The sequence below is a fragment of the Castanea sativa genome, chromosome 1 (assembly GCF_040712315.1).
Source record: "Castanea sativa cultivar Marrone di Chiusa Pesio chromosome 1, ASM4071231v1".
NCBI classification, from domain to species: domain Eukaryota; kingdom Viridiplantae; phylum Streptophyta; class Magnoliopsida; order Fagales; family Fagaceae; genus Castanea; species Castanea sativa.
Window position 1 is genome coordinate 13,141,109 of NC_134013.1, and position 22,277 is coordinate 13,163,385.

Here is a 22,277-nt window from a genome sequence, read left to right on the forward strand (position 1 = left end):
TGTATAAAAAAAATGCATGCACATGGGCATAGCCCAATACATCATGTGACGTGTGAAGTGCAAAAATAAATACATCATGGGCATAGCCCAATACAAACCTACTAGCACATATTTCACATTTCAATCAAATACACATCTATAATGCATGAAACATAGTTAAAATGTGATGAGAATGCAATGCATGAACATATAACATCAAATCTACTTAACCCAACCCAAAAATTTCTCAAATTTTTCAAAAACCCTAAAATCTAGGTCACAAATGCATGAATGCATGAATATGAAGAGATATAGATCACTTACCAAGGAATGGAGACTTGATCTAGGTTGAAATGAAGAAGGGTTGAAGGATTTGAGTTAGGGAGAGAGTGTTTGGGAGAGAAAAGAAGTATTCTGTCGAGAGGAGAAATGAAAAGTGAGATTAGATTTGCGCCTTAGCTATTTAAAGAAATCGCAGCTCGATGGATCGAAGTATCTGTCGAGCACTAAATCTCGACAAAAGTGATTCTATCGAGATGCTGTCAACGGCAAAAATACCTCAATGGATCGAGAATCTGTCGAGAAGCTATTGGCCAAATAGAGAGCTTAGAGAAATTTTCTCGATGGATCAAGAAGCTGTGAGATTGTGTTAAGAAGAACTCTAGAAATCTCGATGGATCAAAGATCTGTCGAGATTCTATCGAGACTAAAGAGAGAAAGCTCGATAGAAGAGGAATTTGTCGAAGAAGCTATCGAGCTTGATGAAAAGAGTTTTTCAAAGAGAGAAAAAACACATAAAGATGAATGCAACAAGCAAGCAACTCAACCAGAGATCCAATCAATATATTAAACTCTCAAAACATCTCTCAACATACATGCAACGCATTAGAGATCCAAAAATACACACACACACACACACACACACACACACGTACACAGTAAACAAGTCTAACAAATTTTATGTTTCAAAAACAAGTTTAGATAGTTTAGTGAGCATATATTAACACATATATTCCTTGTGATGGCCAAATCACATTGTACCTACTCATGTGTCAAGTGTAGCAAAGAATTTTTTTGTGTTGTGTGTGAAAACATAGCAAGTTTGCACAAGTTTCTCATATTACGACGATTTAAGATATAAGATAATCAAAAATACTCACACACAATCATAACTGCTTGATGGAGACTATCACCTTCAAGGTACATCTTATAACTCCCACATCTCCTAGAAACACGCTGTCAACCATATTTAAAAGTATTTTGATTCTTTTTGCTTTTATTTTTCTTTGTATATTTTCTTTTTGAAGATATCATGCATGGGCATATATATATATATATATATATATATATATATAGAGAGAGAGAGAGAGAGAGAGAGAGAGAGAGAGAGAGAGAGAAGAAATACCCAATTACGTAAGCCAAAAAATATCACAATTTTGCTATGTCAAAGCACACAGATGTTATACATGATTGGCGGGATTTAGTGGTGAGATGGTTGTTTGTGACTTTCTCTTAGAATTTTTTAGTCATTCTCATAAAAAAGAGTCATATGAATGTTAAGTATAAGAGATTACTTAATTGTATTCATCACAAACACAAGCCACAAAACTCACTTGCTTAGTTATGCATTGAGATGCTCATCTAAGCTACAAGAGATGCAAGGTTTAGAAAAATTTGTTTCAATGGCCATCCAAGGTAAACAAGTACCAATATACACAAAGCAAACACTATTTTTGTATTTTTCTGATTTTTCATTTTTTTTAATTTTTATGAAAAACAAATAAAGCAAAATTGAAAACAAACAATCAAAAGCATGTTAAACAAAGCAAAGCATAAAACTAGACTAACTCAAAACAAGAAAGCAAAACGAACAAGTAATGCATAGCCATAAGGGGAGAGAGAGAGAAAAAAAAAGTGACTAAATCACTTTGAGCATTTTTCCTTCCACACATTAGATGAACATTTCCTTTGTGCAAACCTTTGATCCGGTGGTGAGGGGGAAGAATTGAAATCGTTCAAGTTCGAAAGGAATATAAAGGCCTTAAAAAGATTTCCAAGAGGGGCCAGAGAGGATGGAAACTGATTCTGGTTTCCGGACGAGAGCATACTATTGCTTTGTTGAGTGACTAATCACTTATAGCAATTTGGACGAGTATGCCTGAAGCTCCACAGTGATGACAGAGATGTGGGTTCTTTGGTTGAGACTTTTTGTTATTAACTGTCTTAGTCTTAGGGTTTCTAGTCTCTTTCTTTTCAAGCTTAAGGGGTGCTCCTAGAATAGATTTGCCCTTGTCTACATTCTCACTAGCTATTTCAATTTTACATTCACTATTCTCATAATTAACATTATTAGCAGGTGAGACAAACACAGTAGTACTAAAGGACGCAATGTTAGGAGAAGAGAAATCATATCCCAAGCCGGTTCTATCAGAAGCAGATTTTTGAGAGCTTAGCATCTCATCGAGCTTTGCATCTCATCGAGCTTTGCACTAGAAGTCCTCTCCAATTGAGCTCTAACCTGGAACAGTTCTGCTTCAAGCTTCTTTGACTTTTTAGCAAGAAAGTTGTTCTCAAACTGCAAAGCTCCAATGGTTTAATTTGTTTCATTAACCTTTTTAGAGAGCTCCTCTCAATCTAGCTCCGCATCACTCAGCTTCTTGGTGGCCAACCTATAAAGTTTCTCATGCTTCTCAAAAACCTTGTACAACTTATCATAAGCTGTATGAATGTCATCCTGTTCATCCATTTTTTCAAACTTAGACTCCACCAAGTCCTCTTCTTCATCTACCTTTCTGACAATCCCTTCAGTAGGATTCACTGTGGCAATGAAGGTATTCAAGATTCCCTTGTCATTATTGTCATCTAACTCATTCTCAAGCTCGGTGTCACCCAAGGTAGCAGCAAGAGCCTTGCTTTTCCCAATTGTCTTGAGATATGTTAGACATTCTTGTTTCATATGTCCAAAACCTTGACATCCGAAGCACTTTGGTCCGAAGAGAACAGTGTATTGACCGCCATCCTTAGCATCCTTCTTTCCTCTGTCTTGGCCCTTGAATTGAGAAAAATTGGATTGCTTTCGGTCTTTATCAAATCCTTTCGCATTAACATTTTTCATAAACTTCTTGAATTGCCTAGTGATGTAGGATTTCATTTTGGAATCTTCATCATCAGAAGACTCATCGATCTCATTGCTTTTGGCCTTCAGTGCCATGCTCTTGCCTTTACTTGCTTTCCAGATTCTAGTCAAACCCAATTCATAGGTTTGCAAGTTGCCGACCAGCTCCGTTAAAGGAATTTTATCAATGTCCTTGGCTTCTTTAATGGTGGTGATCTTGGCATGGAATCTCTCAGACAAAGATCTGAGAACCTTTCTTACAACCTTGAGTTCAGGAATAGTTTCCCCAAGATTAAAGGCAGAGTTGACTATGTCCTTCATCTTGACATAGAACTCATCAAACGACTCATCCTCCTCCATCTTAATCTCTTCAAAACTCGTAGTAAGCATTGAAACTTTAAATCCTTGACAACCTTAGTCCCTTCATAGGTTGTCTAGAGGATAGTCCATACTTCTTTAGTAGTTTCAGTAGAGGCTATATTCTTGAACTCCTCATTGGTGACCGCACTGTATAAAGCATTCATTACTCTGCTGTTGAAGTTTGTTGCTTCGATCTTGGCATCATCCCAATCAGCCAGCACTTCATTTGGCTTAGTCCAGTCAATCTCCACAGCTTGTCACACATTCTCATCTAAAGACTACAAGAAAGCTCTCACGCGTACGTTCCAGTATACATAGTTAGCGCCATCAAATAAAAGAGATATAATAAGAGATTGTCTTCTATCCATGACAAATAGGGGGTCAATGGATCACACAACAAAGATTAATCATAATCAAAGTGTGCCCACTCTGATACCACTTGGTCGGCCAAGAATGTATTGATCCCTTTGGTAAATTAATTAATTAATTAACCAAGTTAATTAATTAGATTCAATTACATGCAATAGTGTGGTAGCACAAACAAATCACCAACTAAGTTAAATGCAGTGGAAAGTAAATTTGACACAAGTAATTTGTTTATGAATGGAGAAAACCACCAAGGCAAAACCCCACCGGGTGAATTTAAAGTCACCACTCTCGAGAATCTACTATTATCAAAACAAGCAATTACAAGTAAAAGGAATCCCAGTACCTAATACCAACCTACAGTTGAACCCTTACTCCAATATCAAATTGGACTTGCAATGTAGTGGCAATCTCTCCTTTCAATGCACGAATCTCAGTATGTAACTAACCAATGATGTACGAATCCTAGTATATGATTAACACACCAACTTGAGGAAAATGTTGGCTGCAAAATTCATCAGTTCATCAACATGAAGATCAAGAAGCTCCTTGGTTACAAAACTTTTGACACAAAGATGCAATAGCTTCTACAAAGAGAATGATGAATTAAGGCAATTTCTGTCTCTGATCACAATATGCGTGTAGGGATACAACAAAACCTTTTGCAACACTGAAACGGCCCTTAAGATAATCTTTATATATGTCTAGGATTGTGTAAAAAGAAATCCTACACAAATACACTTGGATATGCGCGTAATCAGATCTGGAAATTCTAATTTCGTAGTTCTTAACAGATACAACTTCTATCAAGCTGTTGTCGAGCTTCAATATTAAACCTCAATAGAGATGCTTCTGTCGAAACATCTGTTGAGTTTTAATAAACAATACTTTTTCATTTGTTTCTTAAACAGACTTGCATGGCTTTAATACTTGACTTGAACAAGATGTTTCTTCAAGCCTTAAACCACCCTAGATCTATCCAATTACAAATAAATTGCATTTTGTCAAAAGATTATCAAATTATATCAATAATATCCCCAACAAGATTAATTTAGTAATTTGAAATATTCAGAATTTTCCCGAATTCCTCCATACCATTTTTGGTGTCTGACAATTTCATAACGGGTTTTCTCATCTTCTACAACACCAAGACTTGTTGCGTATTCTAATACAGGAGCTCCAAAGTCCAAATTGAAGTTGCTGGGACTACTTTTCTTGCTTTTTCTAAGATATTCTCTTCTTGGAGTAAGCGTTATTCTTGTTAAAATTTATAAATATTATGAAGAAAAAAAAGGAAATCAGTGAGAAAATTATCTTGGGATTAAAATGGTTAGGTCTTAATAGCCTACCTTTATAGCAAAAAATGCTGAAGAGTTGCTATAGATCTTTATTATTGAATTCTTCTGTTACAATGTATCTATTGAGGTGCATACTATATGTCAACCTTGGATTAACCCTAGAGTTGTAGTACTATATTACCTGTATAATTAGAACTAAAACCCTTACTACACTTTTGACTATGATAATACATTGGACTCAGAACCTGAATCGATGTATCCAATAATTCTAGCTAGTTAGATAGAAGATTAGTAAGATATTTGCTCGCATTATCCTTCTTCAAATTCCACATCGTCTCAATGAATCAGCTTGCCTCGACTCCGTGAGGACAATGCGTGAATGTATGGTGGAAGGCCCATTAGGTAGGTCCTTCCCCTTCCACTAAAGTAGTGTCAATTAGAGCCTAATCTAATAGCCAACTTATATATAAACTCATCTAAAGTTCAAATTTTTTTTCTTTATGGGACTCATTGCTTTCCCTACTTTAAACCATGTTCAAACAAGCAAATTAGGAGTCAATTTTTCATTAACTCCATAGTGGTTTTGGGGCAAAAGACCTTGACCATTAGGAGGAGCCGAAAAGGGGGCAATTGTTAAACCGCCTCACTAAGATCATTAGAGTACTCAGAATATAAGGTTATAAGGAAATTTGTGATTATGAGAGAATGATTGGAGGAATACTAATGGAAGCTAGAGAGACTGTTACAAGGTCAATGTTCCTAAAACTCTACATGATGAGAGATGCGAAAGGCATTTGGTTATGAGGTCATAGCAACAACTACCCTTTTTGATCAGCCATAAGAGCACCAGCAGTGAATGGGCTAAACCCATTCTCTATGCCAAATTATCAAATAGGATAGCATTGAGGCCCAAAACAAAGGTCCATTGAATATGGGGTTTTGTAAGAATTGCAAAAAAAAAATACAATGAGCTACAGTGCGATTCTAAACATAGAATCGCACTGTAGCTGATGGTAAACCGTATATTAATAGTTTATTGTAAAATATCAGTCTTTGGTTCTTTGTCACCTCCTCTCTCTCTGGTATTTTTTCTCTGTTTCTTTATCTCTGTCTCTCCGCTGCACTTCTGCCTCTCCATTGCTGAGCTCTTCCATCACACACCAAGCCACTTGGTTCTTTGTCATCCCCTCTCTCTATCACTCTCTCTTCTCTTCAAACTGAGATCTCAAGGCTGACACGGTTTGGGTTAAGATCAAAATCAAAATCAAGATCAAGGCTGACACGGTTTGGGTTAAGATCAAAATCAAAATCAGCTTGTGTTTGTGTTTGTGTTTCTTTTCTCTCTCTCTGCAAGCTTGGTGCTGAATCAAAATCAAGATCAAAGCCATATTCTAGGTGGGTTTTGATCAATGTATTTGAGTTTTTGTGTTTGTGTTTCTTTTCTCTCTCTGCAAGAACAAGGGGGTTCAACTTGTGTTTGTGTTTTGGTTTTGATAACAGAATTTTTGTTGATGTTTGCAGAGGTGGGATTCAGCTTCTGCTCTCTGTTCAGTCTTTAGCATCTTCAGAAAGGCTTGGGTCCAACCTCAATTACCGGTAAGTTTCACTCTCTATCTAATTTTGTTTTTTTTTTCCAATTAGATTTTGTTAATGTAGTGGTTGTAGCTGTCAATCATAATATGCAGGATGGAATTTTGCTTATTTGTACTTCCTCTGGTCTTTCTTTATTATCCAATTCCTTTTTCATTTACTTAACCAATGATTGACTGAGCCTATGGCGCAATGAACTGGGAACAGTCGAGAATGCATCAGTGATTTGATGAACTTTGTCAAAGCTTTTGGCGAATGAAATAGTTTTCCTTGTAAAATGGTCCGAGTGGATGTGACTTTCTTTGCAACTGAAGTAAAAGTGCGCTGAAATGAAGATAATACAGTCGTAGGTTAATGAAAACCGGATTGAGATCAGGTGGTTTTCCACTATGTGCAATTGGTCTTAATGGATTGAGAGTTGAAAAAACAACATTCAATAGTGAAAGTTAAAAAATTTAGTATCTTTTCTGTTTTCCCTGCAATTTTTTTCAGGCAAAGTTAGTTATATTATTTGGAGCTACTTGTCCTGCCATATTGTAACTTGATAAAAATAAAAAGTACTACTTTTTGTGTTGGTGGACAATTTTCCATTTCCATTAGAAGCAGAACTTTAAAACCATTGCACATGTACAACTTTTACTCTAGCATGCGCAATAGGATTCACATTTATTAAGATCTGTGACTTTGATACTGCAATGGATTCTCCTTTTGAGAGACAATTGGGGAGGAAAGTATAGATAAAATAACAAAATAAAGGAGAGAAAAAGACCTTGCTTTTATGAGTTTATGGTAGAGTATTTGCATTACCAAAAGCAGGTTAAAGGGTAAGAGTTCCAAGAAATAAAGGAGCTACAATTGCATTGCCACTAGCACTAAGGTACATGTAGTAGAGTAGTACTATAAACTATAAGGCTCTTCTTTTTAAGGGCTTTTAGGTTTGTCTTAGCCTCCCAGCATGTGATTAAGGCCAATACCTACAGCTTAGGGGTACAAAGAAATGGAATTAATGTTTTTAGAAACCTAACACTTTTTTTGCTTAATGCCATGATGTACAAGGAATACAATTTTAGCTTTTTGTTTGATAAGTTTTTGAGTAATTGAACTAATTACTCATTCTACCCGGTTTCAATTATCACATTTGGGCAAGTTGCATGCAACCAAATCGATTCTATTAGAGTATTAGCATTGATGGAGTTAACAGTGAAGCAATTAATGAATAATAAATAAGGTAGCTCATAAAGTCAATCACTTGCTCTGGAAAAGTAATGCTCTGGAAAAGGCAGTACTAGGCGCCAATTTCAATATACATAACCTATATTTTTGCTAATAGGACTGAATATAATTAGGTGTGTGCTATTATTTTTATAAATATGTCTACCAACTTTTCGACTATGCTTATTGTAGTATATATAGTCGAAATACATTGATTAGGAATACATATATTGTTTTGATTAGGAGTTGTGGCACCACTAACTGTTTTAGGATGTTGCTATAAACTAACTGTTTTAGGATGTTGCTATAAACTAACTGTTTTAAATTCCCTATTTAAAAGGGATGGATACTTATCACGGAGACATATCACGATATGCTAATATCTTACAAAGGGAATCCGATTTTGTGGCACCATTTTTAAGTGGGTCTCAAGATTCTGAAATGCCCATCCAAGAGTCTGTACCAGAAGTTGAAATTGTCTCATCTAATCCATCAAAACGTGGTGGCAACTTCAGTGTAGATGAGGACAACCTCCTTGTCTCTGCATGGCTTAACATTAGCGTGGATGCCGTGCAAGGTACTGACCAAAAGGCTGACACATTTTGGGAGAAAGTTTGGCAATACTTTTGTGAGAACAATACTTACGGAACCACACGTTCTATTTCCTCTGTAACAAGTCGATGGGGAACAATTAGTAGGGAGACAAGTAAGTTTGCTGGGTTGTTGGCTAAAATTGAAGCCCGAAATCCAAGTGGTGCGACTGACCAAATGAAGGTATAAATTATATTGTAATGGTGTCACTATATTAATTTTCAAATAGTTTTGAGATACTAATTATTATTATTATTATTTTAAAATTTAGTTGGAAGATGCAAAGGTTCTATATATGAAATCATCACATAACAAAAAAGTAGCTTTTGCATTTGAACATTGTTGGGCTGTGTTGAAGAACCAACCAAAGTGGACTACGCTTAAGAAAAAATCAAAAGGGCTCCCTCAAACTCCAAGTTCAATTGATCAAGTTGGTAGTAATAATGATGACACAATGGTGCTAGAGAGACCAATTGGTAGAAAAGCCGAAAAGGCTAAGCGAAAGAGAACAGATGGTGATACGGGTTTTGAGGATTATTTGGCGAAAAAATTGCAATATATTCAGGATGCACAAGAACAAGAGAAAGAGGCCCTTCGCATCAAAGCGGATAGGGTTCGAGTGGAAGCGGAAAGAGTTGATATTGAAAATGAATCACATGAGAAGGACAAAGAGGCTCTTCGCATCAAAGCGGATAGGGTTCGAGTGGATGCACAAAGAGCTGATATTGAAAAGGAAAGGCTTCGTCTTGACACTATTAGGGAGGAGGGAAGAGTAATGACCATGGAGACAAGTGGCATGAATGAAAAAGAAAAACTTTATTTTGAAAATCTCAAGGATGAGATCCTTGCAAGACATAATTTAGAGTAAATAGTTGGGTTTGATCCAAGGAGATGATGTCTTGTTGTAACCTTATTTTGGTAGTAAATTATTTTAGGGTTGGGGTTTGGCATATGTAGATGATATTTTGTTTCAACCTTATTTTGGAAATGGCTTATTTGAAGCATAGGTTTGGAACATGTAGATGATGTATTGTTCTAACTTGATCATTTGGCAATAGGTTGTGCCACTTATGCAATTACATCATTTTTGCTTATATGAAAAACTTATGTAGTTTCTATGTTTGATATCATATTTTCTACACTTGTGTATTTTCTATGTTTGATGTCATTTTCCTTTGCTATCAATTCTAATGGCATTGCTATCAATTCATTAATTTCGACAATTGAAATTTGCTTGTTGTAGTGTAGTGTATGATCATGATGACCTTACCTTGCCTTTTCCCTTAATTTTGTTGTTATCTCATAGTAGACATTTGCTTGCTAGTCATGATACTAAGTTGTACACTAAGGCATGCTGGTGTGATACCAAGTGTCTTCCGCTACTGTCAAACTCGTGGGGGTGTATATATATATATCTATATATATCTATATATATATATATATATATATATATATATATATATATATTATTATAAGTAAATGATTTTATAAAAAACTACCTCATGACAATTACTAAACCCAAAATAGCCTAAAGAATTGCAATGAAAGAATGGTTTACATTTACTATTTGATACCTGAAATCCCAAGTTGAACTTCAGTGTTAATTAATTCTGGTACTTGTGCCTAAATAATTGAGCATGCATGGGCATGTTTCATGCTTAATTAATTATTGTCTTGTTCAATAATATTGATAATTTCCTAACATTGTTGTCTTCAAGGTTGTCTATATGGGTCGCTCTCTTTTTCGAAAATTGCTTTTTGACGACTCAGATGAGGATGAGATTATGAGGCGAGTTCTTAAGGGTTCAAAAGCACAACGTAAACGTCGCCGGTATATCGAACGTGATCGTTTGGCAGGCCATAAAAGACTTTATCTCGACTACTTTGCCGACACACCAGTATATCCTTCTAATTTATTTCGGAGGAGATTTCGGATGAGTCGGTCTCTTTTTCTCCGTATTCAATCTAAGGTAGAAACTTATGAACCTTACTTTATCCAAAAAAGAGATGGTGCCCAAAGACTTGGTTTATCTTCTCTTCAAAAGATAACAGTTGCACTTAGGATGCTTGCATATGGAGTTGCAGCTGATTTTATGGATGAGTATGTGCGGATTGGAGAATCCACTGCAATAGAAAGTCTGAAAATATTTGTTAAAGCGGTGGTTGATATTTTCTCCAAGGAATACTTGAGGTCCCCAAACAACGAAGACATTGCTAGAATTTTAGCCAATGGGGAAAGACGTGGATTTCCAGGGATGTTAGGGAGCATTGATTGCATGCATTGGAAATGGAAAAATTGTCCGGCTGCATGGAAAGGTCAGTACTCTGGTCACATTCGTGAGCCAACCATTGTTTTGGAAGCAGTGGCATCATTTGATTTTTGGATATGGCATGCATTTTTTGGGTTACCTGGGTCAAATAATGACATTAATGTATTAGAACGGTCTCCTCTATTTTCTGAGCTTGAACAAGGACGTGCTCCTGCAGTTAATTACTCAATTAATGGCCATGAGTATACGATGGGATACTATCCTGCTGATGGCATATATCCGAAGTGGTCAACATTTGTTAAAACAATTCCATCTCCACGAGAAAGGAAAAAAAATTATTTGCAAAAGCCCAAGAGGCATATAGGAAGGATGTAGAGCGTGCATTTGGAGTGCTTCAAGCAAGATTCGCAATTGTGCGTAGACCTGCAAGATTTTTCTATAGTGAAACACTCCAAGACATCATGAAAGCATGCATAATTCTTCATAACATGATCGTTGAGGATGAGCGAGATGTAAATGAAGCGGTGGAATTAGATTATGAGCAAATTGATGACAATCCTACTGTACAACTGTCACGGGAGCACACAAATGAATTTATAGAGTTCATTGAAATCCATCAATCTATTCGAGATCGTGAAATTCATTCTCAACTCCAAACAGACCTTGTTGAGCATTTATGGCAATTACAAGGGGAGTTGTAGGAACTTAAGTGTGTGAGTTATGTATTTGGGGTTTTATTGTATTTTGATATATGTACGAGTCTTCTAAAGACAACATTGATAGTTATGTATGTGGATTGCATCTATATATATGTATGTGGATTTTTAAAGTTGTTGAGTTGAGTACAAGTGTATTTGGCAGGTCCTTTCTAAAAAAAAAGAAGAAGCAAAATTGGCAGGTTCTATATGTGTGTGTGTGTGTGTGTTTGTGGATCATTAAAGTTGGTAGGTTGAATACATTGATATTTGGCAGGATGCATCTACAAATATGTATGAAGATTTTACATTGATATTTGGTAGGTTTGATGGAATATATATGTATGTGGATTTTTAAAGTTGATAAGTTTAAGTACATTGATATTTGGCAGGTTGTTGAAAAATAAATATGGCAGGTTGTTGAAATTGAAAATATATATGGCAGGTTGTTGAAAAAAAATTGGATATATGGCAGGTTGTTGAAAAAAAATTGGCAGGTTGTTGGAAAGAAAATATATCCGTTGGAAAAAAAAAAATTTGTCCGTTTGAATAGTGCTTGCATATTGAAAAAAAGTTACTGTAGAAATAGTGCTGAAATTTGAAAAAAATGAATGTTGGAAAGAAATAATAAAGAAAGATTAAAAAAATAATATTTTAATAGAATGGTAAAATAATAGAATGTTTTGATGTTGGGATATTGTAAAATGGTATGGTATAATTGATAAAGTAACTTTTTAGATGGTAAAATAGGATAGAATTGAAAAAAATGAATGGTGGTGCTCTAAGGCCATAACCAAGGAAGCAATATAACCGAGACCGAGGTTCAAGTTCGGAACATTCATATGAAAAAGGGTGACAATAAGTACAACCAAAGACACAGAGTGAAGAGTAGTTAGAGACTTAACCATAAAGAAGTTCAATTTATTATTATTATTATTATTATTATTATTATTATTATTTTGTGAATTGTTGGTGAAGGAACACGATTAAAATGTGTGAACAGTAGTAAGGGTAGTTTTACCCCACAGAATAAATACAAAGAAGAGAAAAGCTCTAAAAATATCTAAAATATGTTGGTTTTTGCATCTTGCACATTCTATCCATTAGGAGGTATAAGGGCAAGAATGATGTTGATGGTGCATGAAGCAATGCTTAGATCCTATTAGCAATGCGTGAGATTGTGTGAACCTTAGAATTCACTAAAATTTGACACAGTCGATAAATCTACCTATTTAAAATTGGTTTTGATGGCCATAAGTATACCCAAAAAAAAAAAAAAAAACCTTTTATTGTAATTCCTATGAAGCAATTAGGACTTTTCAGTATTGATGCTGATGGGTGAGTAAGGGATTGGAAAGGCTTCGTCTCGCCAGGAGATGGGCAAGATGGTTTAATTTTCAAACGCATTTAGTGTACTACAATGGCTGGAAAAACACCAAAGAAATTTAAAATGTAGAATTGAGACAGAACAATAGAAGGCGACTACTAGAGGGCACAAAAACGTCACTCTGATACCACGAAAAAGGTGGGAAAATATAGAGGAAAGAACCGATGTTTTATTGTTAAAAAACTCTATATTCAGTATTATGGGTAAAGATACATAAGAGAATTGATTCGAGCCATTCAATGAGGCCTTGAATCAAGATTAATTAATAATATGGCTAAATTAAAGCCATAATCAATCGCTACATAATAAAGATGAAAATAATTTGTATTAAATGAAATAAATATGGTGTATTCCCATTAGCTTGGTAAAATTTCTAAAAGAAATGATGTCTATAATATTTTTACAACAAATCTTAAGTGACAGGTTGTTACTGGTTGTTATTGTTTGAGCAAAAAAGATGCTACGTCCACAATATTTTTACAACAACAAATCATAAATGGTTAGTTATTATTGGTTCAAATTTAAACCTAACACTAAAATTACTTTTTTGCCCCAACAATAACAACCAGTAATAACCTACCCTTAAAATCTATTATAAAAATATTGTGAATATATTATTTTTGGTGTCTTAGTTTGATGATAAAGAATTATATCATAGATTGAAACTCTTAAAAAAATAATAATAATAAATATGCTAACAAAAAGTAATGGCTTCAGCATATATAATTCTTTGCAATTTCATTTTGTCACACATATAAGGTTCTAGCTAGAAAGATGATGTATTACTAAGGGAGTCTAAACGTGAAGGCACCCAAATCAACCGGTTTTTTTAAGTGCCTCTCAAGCAAGTGATGAGCACTTAATTAAAATTGAGAAATTGGATCTGTCATTATCTCTCATGCATCATACATCATCAAATCCTGTCCTTTTTGTATTTCTTATTTTACCCTCAATTTTTTTGTGAATTGCTTCAAAAACTTACTACTTATATATATATTAAGAGCTTGTACCAATCTCAAACTTACATTTTTTTCCTCTTAAATAACATTACACATATTTTTACACATTTTTTTATATACACATATTTTTAAAAACTACAAAAATTTCACCTCAATTTACAAAAATCTCAACTCCACGTCCTCTCCCAATCATCCCTAAGTTTTCCACGTCAGACAGTTTTGCGCACATATTCCAAAACAACAGAACTCATAACTTGAACTCACGAATCATAAGCATATACCCTTCATAAATTACCTCAATAGTAAGTATAAAAGAAATTTAGATTAAAAAAATAAAAGAAAAAAGATTTATATAATTTCAAGAAAGCCAAATTTCACTGTTTAAATTCTGGTCACCCAAGTTTTTGTATAAGTTCATACAATCAAAAATAACATTTGCAAAATCATTTTCATTTTTCCTAATTTGGTTATGATTGAATTTTATGTTACACGAACTCCTTGGTATCTGAGGATTTCACCAATAAGCTCCCCTTTACCCGAACCCACATACCTTCCACAAATGTCACCGTCTCTGATGAACAAAAACGTAGGCACCTCCACAACGTTCATGTCCTTCAAGAACGCCAAGCAGCTATCATTCTCATCACCATTCATGCGAGCAAAAACCACAGTATCCACCATCTGCTTCGAGAGCTTAACCACAGTTGGATACACCTTCACACATGGCCCACAGTGCTTCAACCCCACATCAAGAACAATCAGCTTATGATCAGCCTTATGGTCTGCAATCAACTTCTCCACATCCTCTCTAGAATGCAATTGCACCACACCAGAATGGTTATCTCCGTAGTACAACACGTCTCCCATGAGAACATCTGGGCCTATCCCTTCCTCTTCGTGAATTTTCTCCATGCTCTTGTAAAAGCTGAAGTGTGGGACTTGTTCAATTTTCTCTCTCTCGCAAAGCTCCCTTGTCTTCTCTGATTCATCACCCATTACAAGAAGGAAGTCTACGTCGTTGCATGTTCTGCTCAAGTCCACCATGAAAGGGTAGATTTTTCTGCTGTGGTAACTATGGCTAGCAGCGTACTCTACCACAACGAGCTTGTTTTTGGCCATTCGGAGAGCTTCATCGAACTCTTCAATACTGTGGACTTGTTGTACTCTTTCATCACTTTCGACTTTTTTAGCAGTACCAGAAACTGCTGCGGCTTTTGTAATGAAGTAAGTTCGGTTGGTTTCAAGTTTTTTTGTTAGAGCTTTAGGTTTAGTCACAAAGGGTATAAAGGAATGAGGGAAACAAAGAGAGTTATTGATTTTAGGGAAAGTGGCTAGAGAAGAGGGTGGTTTGGATAAGAAATTTGTGATTGTAGCCATGAATACAGAGATCGAGTAAGGGCTTGAGGTTTATTGCCTTGTTGAAGATGGGGGCTTCAAAAGGGTAGAGATGCAGAGAGAAACAGAGACTCTGAGAGGCAAAAAGAGCTATGGATTTGGCACAAAATCTCAGTGATCAAATACCATATCCACTCGTACGGTTTGTGGTTCATATTGTCCACAATTATGAAGCACTTTGTGTAGATTTTTTTTTCAATTATATCATGATCTTTTTCAATTCTTATCTATATAGAATATTCCCCTCGCCGCCCTCGGTCCTAAAAAATCATATTAAGGTCTGTGGTTTAGCCCAAAAGATTGTTGGGCCTTGACATGGAGTGACTTAACTACTTAAGGAATATGCTGCTAGACTGGGTGTTTATAATTCAAGGCCTGTGTGTGCATGGGCTTTTCTGCGAATGTATTAGAGGAAAATGAGCATTGATATTTTGCGAGAGTCTCTTTTCCCTCCCGTTCCCTTCCACTTCTCTTCTTTGAACTAAACAGAGTGTAGTGCAAGAATTGACATGCCAAGAGGCAAGAACCTTGCAGTCAAAATTATATATAATTTCTAACAATACTAGGTTGATCATTGATGACTCTAATTTTGATTAGTTTTTTAACAAAACAAAAAAAACTCATTTTATCTAATTAATTTCAATATTTTTTTATTAGTAATTACTAGAATAGATTTGTGACGGGGATAAAAAAAAAATTAATTGTAATATTTATTATCTATTTATACTATTAATAACAGCATTTTCTATTTGAGTTTTAACATTTTGCGTTTTAAAATATCCTTACATAAATTCTTAAATTCTCTAAAATACCCCTATTATTTAGTTGAATAATTTTAAATTATAAAAAATATAAACTAGTTAAAAAAATAATTTACTATTTTTAAAAGAGTTCTTATGTTTTAGACTTTCAAACTTTTATTAAGATTCTAATAGATTCATAAACCACACTCAACCCAATCAGTAGAATTGCTGGCAGCAAGAAGAGCAATCACTTTTTGTATTGAAACGGGTTTTCAAAACTCCATTTTTGAAGGCGATTTTGAGTTGGTTATCAAATCACTTTGGGGGAAGGGGTTGGTAAACTCACAAGATGGAAACATAATTCAAGACATTTTGTCTTTTGCAAACTCGCTTTAGAGTTTTTCTTTCTCTCATGTCAGTCGGCATGGAAATGCAGTAGCACATGCCTTAGCCTAGAGAGCTAGATCATCTTTTCTTTTATTAGTCTGGATGGAATTTGTTCCTCCAAACAATTCTTCTTTCATTGTATCTGATTTGTCAGTCATTCAATAATAGAAGCATTGTTGTTTCTAAATCAAAAAAAAAAAACTTATTTCTGTTTTACTCTTAAACAAGAGTATTTCACTAAACTCAAAATAAAAATAAATAATAAAAAAGAGTCTTATTAGTTATTACACACAAAATGCACGTGCTGAATCTAATTAAATAATAAATTTAAGAGATGTGCTACGTCCACAACATTTTTATAATAATTTTACAACAAATCATAGGTGGTTAGTTGTTATAAGTTCAAATTTGAATCTAACACTAAGATTACTTTTTTGCCCCAACAATAACAACCAGTAACAACCTGCCACTTAAGATTTGTTGTAAAAATGTTGTGGATATATCATTTCTCTAAATTTAAATTCAACTTCTTGTTGAAATATAATTAAATGAACAAGTTTGAAATCTTAATCTTCACCTCCGATCAATACGGTCCCTATAATAACTAGCCGCCAAAAATGGAAAATGCAATGAGGCACATGCTTTTCCTTAGTTGAAACGCAATAACACAAAATAATGCAAGAAATCTTTGTCAGCCCGTCTGACAAAGGTGACTCAGCCCGCATTACACAATGGACTTTTTCCCCCTTTTCTACATATTAAGCACTACTTAGAATTACGAAAGTGTTTGTTATATCTACTTAAAAATGTTTGAAAATATGTGTGAAAATACGTGAAAAAAATGTATAAAAATAAGTGTAATGTTATTTAAAAATTGAAAATTGTTATTTCAAATGGTGTACCAAACACCCCCTTTATCATTTCCCAAATGCATTAATTCTCAATGAAAACAGGAAAGTGTTTACTAATATCCTTAGCAGATTAGTTTAGGAGTTATTTTTATAAATATTTTATTAAGAGAACGATAAAATAATAAATATTGTTGACATTTTTTTTTATATTTTTCATAAGGGTGGTATCAAAACTTTTATTATGGTTAATTATCAATTGTCCTGAGGGCATCGGTTAACATGAACATTTTTTTGTAACTAAAAAAAAATGACATTTTCTTTAATAAACAAAACTAAATATTTAACTATATGGCTTCTGTGGGGAGTAAAAAGGCCCTGATGAAGATATGGGCCTTTGGGCCGTGCTGAGGAAGGCCGACCTGCTCTTGAGTTTAGAACTTGTTAGTATTACGGGTCGGCCCATATGCCGAGGATCCGAGGATCCAGCCGAGGGTGAATTTCTCTTCGGACGGACACCGGAGAACCCGGGACTTCATGATAAACGTTAGGCAATGACATGGTCAAAACCAATGGATAAGAGGGGTAAACCCTTGAATGTCCTAGAAGCACCGATGTTAGAGAAACACCAAGGATAAAGGCTGTCATCTCCACATTAAAGACCCTGCACCTACCACCCTGGCCGCATTAACGGGAAGTGACACCTAAGTGGAAGGGAAACTTCTGGTTACTATTCAAAGGCACTGAGAAAAGAAATATCTAGGCTAAGGGGGAGTAGGGGCAACACGTGTACAAAGTATCAAAAAGAGGAGTATTTAAGGAGCAACTTAGAACAGAAATAGAGATCCCTTCTTTGTAACCAAAAAGAAAGAGAAAAAAGAGAGAGAAATAATATAAGAACAGTTCTCGGCTTACGTCCGAGTAGGTTGACTTACAGTATTCCTTGTTGTTTTTAAGTGTTTACAATCTTTGGCTTGTCATTTAATCCTCAAACACTTCTAACCTGGGTTTCAAGCCCACGCTCTACAAATTATATTGTTTAAGGCTCATTGGGCTTGAGCCCGTAACTGTTCTTGGGGCCAGGTGCAATTGTGCACTTACAATTGGCGCCGTCTGTGGGAAATCTAGTCTAGAAGAGGCAGGGATACTATGGCAGGCTTAGGTGCTCACCATGCTGAGTCACAGGGATCACAGCCGGAAGACCATTTCGAACGTCTTGAACATCGAAGGGATCGTGAGGGGAGTGTCCATACAGAATATCCAGGTGCTAGCCATATTCATGAAGGGGGTAGCACCACCCACGATGAGGGTTCTAAATCCATGCAGAAGAAAATCAACCGTTTAAAGAGAAAGCTACGCCTCGCCAAGCGTAGGTTTTCACCGTCCTCATCTAATTCTTCCTCGGAGGAGGATAGGGGAGCTGGCTACAGCTTAAGGTCGCGCTCTCCCACCAGTGCAACATCCTTCGGCGAGGAGGGCGACCAGCCAACTCGCAGACGTAAGAAGCCTCGTTCTAGGGGCTTAGGCAACGATGCTATGAGTAGGGCGTTGCACCAGCTCTCCAAATCTCCATTTGCACGAAGGATTGAGAAAGGAAGGCTTCCCAGAAGGTTTACCCAGCCCACTTTCACCATCTATAATGGCCGGACTGATCCGGTGGAGCATGTGAGTCACTTTAACCAGAGGATGGCGGTGCACTTTCACAACGAAATACTGATGTGCAAAGTTTTCCCCTCTAGCCTGGGACCTGTTGCTATGAGGTGGTTCAACGGCCTTAAGTCGGGGTCTATAAGTTCATTTGGGGAGCTTACTAGGGCATTCGCTTCACGGTTCATCACGTGTAGCAGAGTACCTCGGCCATTGGACTCGCTGTTATCCATGACCATGAGGGAAGGGGAGACGTTGAAAGCATACTCCAATCGTTACTGGGAGATGTTTAATGAAATAGATGGTGACTTTGATGAGGTGGCGCTTAATACCTTTAAGGTAGGCCTCCCCTGCGATCACGACCTCGAGAAAGTCTTTGACTAAAAAGCCTGTTCCGCAAGTGTACGTCGCCTCATGGACCGCATTGACGAGTATAAGAGAGTGGAGGAAGACCAACAAGCAAGGAAAGGGAAAGGAGAAGGTTATTCCGCAGAGAGAAGGGATTTCGAGTCGGACGGATATCACAATAACAGGCCGAGGAGAGATTACGTTGGACAGTCCGCCTCGGCAAAGACCTCGGGCCGTGAACACTGTATTCCGGGAACCAGTACATCAACTGCTGGAGAAAGTTCGCAAGGAACCCTTCTTTAAATGGCCTGATAAGATGGCAGGAGACCCTGCGAAGAGGAATCACAACCTCTTTTGCCAGTACCATCGGGATGTGGGCCACTCTACCGAGAACTGTCGGACCCTGTGGAACCATCTGGAGCAGCTCGTCAGTGAGGGAAAGTTAAAGCAGCACTTGTGTCGTACCCACCGGGCGGTCGGTCAAGTTGGCTCAAACAACCGGAGGAACAATACATCTCGGCCCATTAGGAACAATTAATGTTATCTTCGCCGCAGGCGACGCTCAGGTCCCACTAGGGTGATGGCGGTTTCCATCCCTAGACCAGGATGTGGGTCACATGTGCCGAAGAGGTTGAAGTGGCACTTTGCCCGTCTTAGATTTCTCAAGAGGATAAGGTAGGACTATCCAGCCCCCACGACGATGCTCTCCTTGTTACCCTCAGAATAGGGAACTATGACGTGAGAAGGGTGATGATAGACCAGGGCAGCGGTGCAGATATCATGTACCCTGATCTATTTAAGGGGTTAAGGTTGAAGTTGGAAGACCTTACTCCTTATGATTCGCCACTTATAAGCTTTGAAGGAAGAGCCGTCAGTGCCGAAGGGAGACGGTCCGTTTGTCCGTTCAATCCGGCTCAGAAACGGTGGAGGTGGACTTCATCGTGGTTGATGCGTACTCTCCATATACAGCCATCCTTGCCAGGCCTTGGCTGCATGCGCTCGGAGCCGTCTCCTCTACCTTACATGTTAAAGTTAAATTCCCCACGGGGGAATGTGTTGAGGAAATCCTCGGCAGCCAATCGGTAGCCAGGCAGTGCATATCGGCTGCAGTACTGCATCACACAGAAGCCGAGTCTTCGGCTTTGATCATCAAAGACTTATAGCAGTTAACGGCTCCTGATTCATCTGGAATGGTGACGGGAGATGAGACACATTGCGAGGGATTAGAGAAGTTTCCAGTGGCCGATGACCCAGAGAGATTCTTTCAAGTCGGTGTACTTTTGCCACACCAAGAGAAGATGGAATTGTTAGAATTCTTGAAGGACGACGTTGATGTTTTTGCATGGGATCCTTATGAAGCTCCAGACGTGGACCCGGGCTTCATTTGTCATCACTTAAATGTCAACCCAGCCATTATTCCGAGAAGGCAGCCACCTCGGCGCTCTTTCAGGGAACATTCCGAGGCTGTGAAGGAAGAGGTGCTTAAACTCAAGAGGGCTGGGGCTATCAAAGAAGTTTTCTACCCCGAGTGGTTGGCCCATACAGTTGTCGTTAAAAAGAAAAATGGAACGTGGAGGGTATGTGTGGACTTTACTGATCTGAACAAGGCCTGCCCTAAAGATTCGTTCCCAATGCCACGTATTGATCAACTAGTGGATGCCACTGTCGGACATCCTCGGATGAGTTTCTTAGACGCCTTCCAGGGTTATCACCAGATTCCCTTGGCACTAGAGGATCAGGAGAAGACTGCCTTCATTACACCGACAGGGAATTACCATTATAAGGTCATGCCATTCGGTTTGAAGAATGCTGGGGCTACCTATCAAAGGATGATGACCAGAATGTTCGAACAGCAAATGGGGAAAACCATTGAAGTATACGTTGACGATATGGTGGTGAAAAGCAAAACAATACCCTCACACGTGAAAGATTTGGCCGACACTTTTCAGATACTGAAAAGGTACAAGTTGCGCCTCAACGCCTCAAAATGCTCTTTCGGCGTGGGGTGCAGAAAGTTCTTGGATACATGATTACTCATAGAGGCATAGAGGTAAATCCGGTGCGGTCAAGGCTATTCAGTGACTTTTTTGACCTCCTCGGAACCCAAAAGTAATTCAAAAGTTGACGGGAATGATTGCCGCTTTGAACAAGGTTCATCTCTCGGTCAGCTGAGCCGGTGTCGTCCTTTCTTCCAACTGTTGAATAAGTGGAAAGGGTTTCAATGGACCGAGGACCGGCGAGTTAGCTTTTCAAGAGCTTCAAGCAATATCTTTCTCGGCCACTCCATTCCCGTCTCGTCCCGAGGCGCACGAGATTTTGTTTGCTTATCTGGTAGTGGCCGTCCACGCGGTTAGCCTGGTCCTGATAAGAGATGATAACGGGGTGCAAAGACCGGTATATTATGTTAGTAAATCTTTGGGTGATGCCGAGGTGCGTTATCAACCCTTAGAGAAAGCGCTCCTGGACGTGGTTCATGCCACGCGAAAGCTTCCCCATTATTTTCGCTCCACACGGTGGTTGTTCCCCAGTTCCTTAAGGCAGGTCTTTCGTAGCGCTGACTACTCAGGAAGGATAGCAAAGTGGGGGACCATCCTGGGGGCTTTTGACGTTAAGTACAAGCCTCGCACCTCGGTGAAGGGCTAGGTTCTCGCTGACTTGGTGGCGGAATTTGCCGAGCCATTACTGGAAGAAACTCTAAGAGAAGCACACATGGATGAAAAATCAGTTGGTGTGATTACGGCTGCCATGCCTCCGATTTGGAAAGTGTATGTGGATGGGGCGGCTAATCAGAGAGGATCTGGTGTTGGACTTGTTCTAACGTCCCCAGAGGAAATTGTCTTCGAAAAGTCTTTGAGATTGGCGTTCTCGGCTACTAACAATGAGGCCGAATACGAAGCGGTCTTGGTAGGCATGAAAATGGTGCATAGAATGGGTGGAAAAGAAATCCATATCTTCTCGGACTCTCAACTGGTAGTCGGCCAGGTCACGGGAACCATGGAAGCTAGAGATCCAAGGATGCAGGAATATTTGGCCCAGATCAAATGCCAGCAAACTGAATTTGACTCCTTCGCCTTAACCCATATCTCT

At 37.7% G+C, this 22,277-nt stretch overlaps 1 protein-coding gene and 1 pseudogene across 1 annotated transcript; one reads left to right on the top strand and one right to left on the bottom strand.

Moving 5' to 3' along the window:
• The first annotated feature begins 8,262 nt into the window (after positions 1–8,262).
• On the top strand, positions 8,263–11,482 carry LOC142613841 (uncharacterized; annotated as a pseudogene).
• A 2,696-nt stretch (positions 11,483–14,178) lies between these two features.
• On the bottom strand, positions 14,179–15,387 carry LOC142622108 (thioredoxin-like protein CDSP32, chloroplastic). Its single transcript, XM_075795537.1, has one exon. It carries the CDS (start codon positions 15,197–15,199, stop codon positions 14,303–14,305), a length of 897 nt encoding a protein of 298 aa, XP_075651652.1. The 5' UTR covers positions 15,200–15,387; the 3' UTR covers positions 14,179–14,302.
• Between the last annotated feature and the right edge of the window lie 6,890 nt (positions 15,388–22,277).

Excerpts from the sequence above, each read along its gene's own strand:
- LOC142622108 (XM_075795537.1), bottom strand. The coding sequence starts at position 15,199 with ATGGCTACAATCACAAATTTCTTATCCAAACCACCCTCTTCTCTAGCC.